General features: G+C 49.7%; 1 protein-coding gene across 1 annotated transcript; it reads left to right on the top strand.

Moving 5' to 3' along the window:
- Positions 1-672: 672 nt before the first annotated feature.
- Positions 673-4,928, top strand: slc35d3 (solute carrier family 35 member D3; the record flags this gene model as incomplete). The annotated part of the gene is made up of 4 exons (XM_079373196.1): positions 673-806; positions 925-1,136; positions 2,662-2,819; positions 2,907-4,928. 4 exons carry the CDS (start codon positions 673-675, stop codon positions 3,651-3,653), a joined length of 1,251 nt encoding a protein of 416 aa, XP_079229322.1. The 3' UTR covers positions 3,654-4,928.
- Positions 4,929-6,340: the final 1,412 nt, after the last annotated feature.

Raw genomic sequence — 6,340 nt, 5'->3', positions numbered from 1 at the left:
ATTCTGAGAAGTCATGACCATATTTGGAGAATCATGTGGAATCTCTCTCTGGCCCCCAATGTGGTTCTGTTTCATCGATTCATGAAGTGAAGAGCCGAAGCTTCTCAGAGTGTCTCTGATGCTGACTGTTCACAGGGTCACATGGTCTCTGCTGCTGACTGTTCACAGGTCACATGGTCTCTGCTGCTGACTGATCACAGGTCACATGGGTCTCTGCTGCTGACTGATCACAGGTCACATGGTCTCTGATGCTGACTGTTCACAGGTCACATGGTCTCTACTGCTGACTGATCACAGGTCACATGGTCTCTGCTGCTGACTGTTCACAGGTCACATGGTCTCTGATGCTGACTGATCACAGGTCACATGGTCTCTGATGCTGCTCTCATCACTTCCTTCACCACGCAGCATCAGCTTCGTGTTTTGGACGTGCGCCCTTTAAACCACCCGTCTGCTGTCCCTGCTGGACTTTAGTGTGCTGGTTACATGAGGCACACACACACACACACACACACACACACACACACGTCAGCTCAGCAGGTAGACACTGAGCTCTGCTTCTTTTCTGCATCTGGTCCAGTTCAGACTTTTTCCTGACAGCTGATTGGACGGTCTAAGTGTTCTTATTTCACGTCTGTGTACTTGTCTGATCTGAGTAATGAAAAGGATTGTATGGTTATACTGGAGCGCAGAGCCAGCGACCACACGGCCATGGTCGGGTCTTGGGCGGTCATTGAGCTGAGTGCAACAGTCGGTGCACGAGGGAGCGAGCTCCCCCAGGGCTTCCTGCTGTTACTGCTGTTAAGGTCGGCGTGAGCCTCCAGAGGGACGATGTAAGCTGATATACTGTCCTCTAAAACAACGCTGTGTGTGTGTGTGTGTGTGTGTGTCTGTGTGTGTGTGTGTGTGTGCGTGCGCGTGCAGGAGTTTGCCCTCGGTGTGTGTCCTCTCCACGCTGCAGTCCACGCTCACTCTGTGGTCCCTGCGCGGCCTCAGCCTGCCCATGTACGTCGTCTTCAAGCGCTGCCTGCCGCTCTTCACGCTCAGCATCGGCGTGTGCGTGCTGAGGAACGGCATCCCCTCGGTCGGCGTGGTGACGGCCGTGGTCATCACCACCGGTGGAGCTGCACTCGCAGGTAAAGCACGCATCACGCCTTGTTTTTGCTCTGTCCTTATTTTACAGGATGTTGAACCTTTTAATGTTGTTTTTTTAAGACCCGGGTCGGTGGTCGGTGCGCCGACCACGGCACCACCAGCGCTCCCAACCTTTGAAATGTCTGAACTTGTTTGTAATGCCCCCCCCCCCCCAAACCCAATCCCCTTCCCTCTGATTTACAGAGACAATATGGGATCCATGTTCAGAAAGAGAAAACATGGAATCTCAAACATCATTTCCTCACATGTAACGCTGTTTCATTAATTCCCCTTTAATCATCCTCCATTACTGTTAATGACCCCGGGCTCACAAACAAACACACATTTACAGAGAGTCCCATTTCCTGAATCCATCTCTCCGGCAGGAGGGGGGTCCAAACGTGAAGTGTGCAGAATATGATTCTAATGGACTGATTCATCATTCTCGCTTTAATCTTGGTGATAATCGCCTTTCCTCTCCGTAAAGAAACGGCTCTAATCATCTTCCAGCAGCAGCAGCAGCAGCGTGTGGATTAATCCTGACAGATAAACCACGTCTGTGTGTCGCCACAAAAACCCTCCACGTCTGGAGTACGAGCGTCTTCAGGTCTTTGTTCGGTCCATCGACCTTCTTTGTTCCTGAAGCTTTGAGCCTTTTTAGCTGTTCACCTTCAGTCAACACCAGCACCTCTTCTAAAGTGTGTGTGTGTGTGTGTGTGTGTGTGTGTGTGTTGACCCCCCTCCCTGAGACGCTTCAGGTTCAGCAGGATTTAGCACACGTTGTAGTGGTGGGACGAGGCCTCGTGTGGACGCTTTGAAGGAGATTCACTGAGACGGCTGGTTGGAGGTGCGAGACGTCTTCAGGGTGGAGTCGGATCTAAAGATGGATAAATGTTAGAAAACACCGGAATAACACGCGGACATCCCAGTCAGTACATTTACATGTACAAGATAAAAGAAGACTAAAATCACAAGCAATGAAATGAAATATGAGAAGCAATTATCAAAACATAAAGAAATAAATTCAGACATGAAGGGGTTAATTATGGCGTCCCACAGGGTCCTCTGTCTCCCAGGTAAACATGAAGGCATCGACTGAGTGATTCTGCAGTAACGTACAAAGACAACAATCAGATTCACTGACTGACTTAAACAGGGAAAATCTGGATTAATGCTTCAATTATTTTCAGCAGCAGATTATTGATGATTCCACTCAAAGAGTCCGGCTGAGACGCGGCTCTGGAACTTTCTGTGTCCATCACAGTTCTGGATTATATTAAGTCTGGACTTGTGTGTTTGTTGCAGACTCAGTTTCCAGCCCACATACACACCCAGGATTAATCCTCCATCCTCCTCCCGTCGTTTATCCTCACACTTCCCTTCTCTCGTTCGGCTCTTTAGAACTTTGGTCTGATGCATGTGTTTGTTTTTTTACTGGCCGACGGTTTGAGAAAAGGAGTTCTTGGATTCCCCCCTCGTCTCTACCCAGAGTGATTCTGTTAACTTTTCACCTTTGGTTGTGATCAGGCGCTGGCGATCTCACCGGCGATCCGTTTGGTTACATCACCGGCGTGCTGGCGGTCATCATCCACGCCTCCTACCTGGTCCTGATCCAGAAGACCAGCCATGACAGCGAGTACGGACCACTCACAGCGCAGTACGCCATCGCCATCATGGCGTCTCCGGTAGGGGATCTCAAACCGTGCATGTACACACTGACTGGGTTGTCGTGTCCTCCTGTCCTCAAACGTCCAACTTGTGTCTCCTCTCAGGTGCTCCTGCTCTGCTCCCTCATCTCCATGGACACCATCAACATGTGGTCCTACCAGGGCTGGAAGGATCCCAACATCACCGCCATCTTCACCACCTGCATCTTCATCGGCTGCGCCATGAACTTCACCACGCTGCACTGCACCTACATCAACTCCGCCGTGACCACCAGCTTCGTCGGCGTGGTGAAGAGCATCGCCACCATCACCGTCGGCATGCTGGCCTTCAGCGACGTCGCGCCCACGCGGCTGTTCATCGGCGGCGTGGTCGTCAACACCGTCGGCTCCATCACCTACTGCGTGGTCAAGTACTTTGAGACCAAGAAGAAGAGCTTGTACGAGGACCTGGAGGGGTCTGGGAAAGACGGCGGTCTACCTGGGGAGCCTTACAGAGAGAAACCCCCGCTGACAGGCGACAGTCCGGGCGACGGGCCGGGCGACGCCGCGACCGATCCAGGAAACCAGGAGATGGAGGGAGTGCTGACCAGCGATGTGACCGAGGAGGCAGCTCCGACTGGATTGGCCAACGGACAGGTGTGGACCGGAGACAAGGAAGCAGGTGTGACCTCCCGAGTCATGACCGACAAGGAGCTGCTGGAGATGCAGAGGGAGCACATCCAGAAGGAGAACCCCACCTCGTCCAACCAGTCGGTCAGTGACAGCTACGTCGGCGTGTGGCGGTCAATCAGAAACCTTCAGTTCATGAAGAAAGACCCTTTGATTGATAACATGGAGCAGCAGAGTCCGTGAAGGCTCCACAGAGACCTGGACAGATTCTGGTAAATAAAATGAAGCGAATGGATTTACGGATTTAGGAAAGTCTAAAGATGCTGAAGGAAGGCGGAGAGGAGGACGAGGAAGACGAGGTCCATCAGAACCTCTTTACTTCCTGGTAGAAGTGAAGCGAAAGCTTGTTAGGTACACTGGTGATGTCTGCTGCTGCTGTGATACCTCGATGGCTTTTGTGCTAAAAAAGAAAAAAGAAAAAAAAAAGTTTTATTTCATTTCAACTCTGAGCTTTGAGTGCTTTTGTTTTTTTGTTAAAAGCAGGGAAGAAGCTCGTTTTCTCCTTTTATACGCAGAGAATTAAAAAAAAAAAGAATTTCCTGTTGAAAAGAGGCGGACGAGGAGTTTTTTGGGAGAAGCTGCCTGTCTGTGATAAATTCTGCCTCTCGTCTTGCTTCTGCTCCGTGGCGTCCAGCGGGGAGCAGGCTAACCTCGGCGTAGCATGATTCGGCGTGGTGTGTGCGTCCCCGCTGATAAACCAGCTCGCCACGACGGAGCGTGCATCCTGTGCAAACATGACTTTCATTCAGGGAACTGCAAAGACACCGCAGACAACTTAAACGTTTGTGTTCTGTGTTATGAAAAAAAATATATATATATTCTTGTTTCTGATTGGCTGGAGGCTGTGAATGAAGCACATTGTCAGAGCATGCACTTCCACAGATTGTTTGTTTGTTGTCTGAACCCGCAGGTTCTCCGTCACGCCTGTTAGCTGTTTGTTCAATGTGTCAGCTGTCCTGTTGAACGGAGTGCAAGTTAATTAATAATACAAACAGAGAGCGATAACACGGAGCCTTTATGTGCAGAGCGACCGCGACGCCGCCAGGATTACATTTTATGATACTTCATAGACTGAGCGAGCGAGAGAAAGAGAGAGAGAGACAAGCATCCACACAGCCCGTCGCTCGATAACGGGAACCATGTTCTTTAGGATTATAAACCATTAAAGCGTGAGTCTGGATCCAGCTGCTCCACGCCTTCTTTACTTCATCAGACGCGTCTGTTTGCTGAGTTTTTCTGATCAAACAGTCACTGATGGAGATGTTTGACATGCTAGCTTGCTCCAGGACTTCATCATGAGCTAGCTAGCTGCCGTCTTCTGTCGTACCACAGAGGGCAGCAGCCAGCTAGCTAGCTTTTTGTGTTAGCGATGCTAACATTAGCAGACTGTATCAGTATTACACTCGGTACGAGCTTCACTGCAAAGACGCTTTTTTAATTCCAAACATCTGACAAATGTTCAAGAAGAAGGAAGCTCAGGATCATTTCAAATGTCTTTATCAATTATTTTAAAGAGATTCTACATTCAAAGGCAGGGTTGGTCATTTTCAAAAAACTAGCATGGTTTTGAAAGTAGCATTCCCTCAGTGCTCCATCTACAACCAAGCCCCTCCCCCATGTGCTCCCTCTAAAGCCACGCCCCTCCCCCTTCTGTGCTCCCTCTAAAGCCACGCCCCTCCCCCTTCTGTGCTCCCTCTAAAGCCACGCCCCTCCCCCTTGTGCTCCCTCTAAAGCCACGCCCCTCCCCATGTGTTCCCTCTAAAGCCACACCCCTCCCCTCTGTGCTCCCTCTAAGGCCACGCCCCCTCCCCCCCTCTGTGTGCCCTCTAAAGCCACGCCCCCTCTCTCACGTTTAAACTGTCAGTATAAACTCCGTCATCGGTGACGAGCTTTGAGTGTGAGCTAGAGCACGCAAAAGGTGGGAGGCTGTGATTGGTTCATCAGAGAGCAGGGAGACAGGGAGGCTGTGATTGGTTCATCAGAGAGCAGGGAGACAGGGAGGCTGTGATTGGTTCATCAGAGCAGGGAGACAGGGAGGCTGTGATTGGTTCATCAGAGAGCAGGGAGACAGGGAGGCCTGTGATTGGTTCATCAGATTGGTACCTCGTGGCAGACATTGGTTGAAGTTTTTACAGATGATGGATTTACTTTGTTCCTTTCTCAGAGAACCTGAGTTATTAATGTCTGTCAGGACCTAAAGACAGTTTAAACCCGATTTTATCTGGAGAAAGTTTCCAACCCTGCCTTAAATGTAAATCTCCTCTTCTTCAAAGCTGTCTCTTCCCAAAACGATGAAGACAAAGCCTGAAACAAAGGTGTCTCAAACTGTGAGGGAAGGAAAAGCTGTCAACTGGTGATATTGATTGGTATTGATTTCCCTTCACACGGTCCCCAAACGTCATTTAACGGTACAAAAGACCTGATGTCCCCTGGAGCTGCTGCAGCCAGGGCGTGTGGTCTGAAGCCGCACGCCTGGCGTCCACCTCATTCTGGCTTCTTACTAAAAAAGATGTGGTTGTTTTCAGCATGTGGTTAGTTTGGTGTATCAGCTTTGATTTGGGTTGATTATGGAATGACGGTAAATGTTGTGTTCTGATTGAAGATGCCAAAAGAGCATGAATGTATTTGACGTTTTTGATTTTGGTCCTTGTTACATCCAGAAGCTGCGAAAAACAGCCCGGATGTTTCCACCAGTTGAAATAAAAAAAAAAGAGTCAAGTTTCAAAGTGTGTTTTATAAGAATCATTCTGCACACATCTCTGTTTTTATAACTGTACGCAACACACAATAAAAAACACCAATCACATCGAACCCCTGACCCGAACAACATTTAAAGCAGGGGGGTCCAAAGTGCGGCCCGGGGGCCATTT

The sequence above is a fragment of the Symphodus melops genome (genome assembly GCF_947650265.1).
Source record: "Symphodus melops genome assembly, contig: scaffold_371, whole genome shotgun sequence".
Lineage (NCBI taxonomy): Eukaryota > Metazoa > Chordata > Actinopteri > Labriformes > Labridae > Symphodus > Symphodus melops.
The sequence above is the reverse complement of the archived record's forward strand: the minus strand, read 5'-3'. Positions and strand labels throughout refer to the sequence as shown.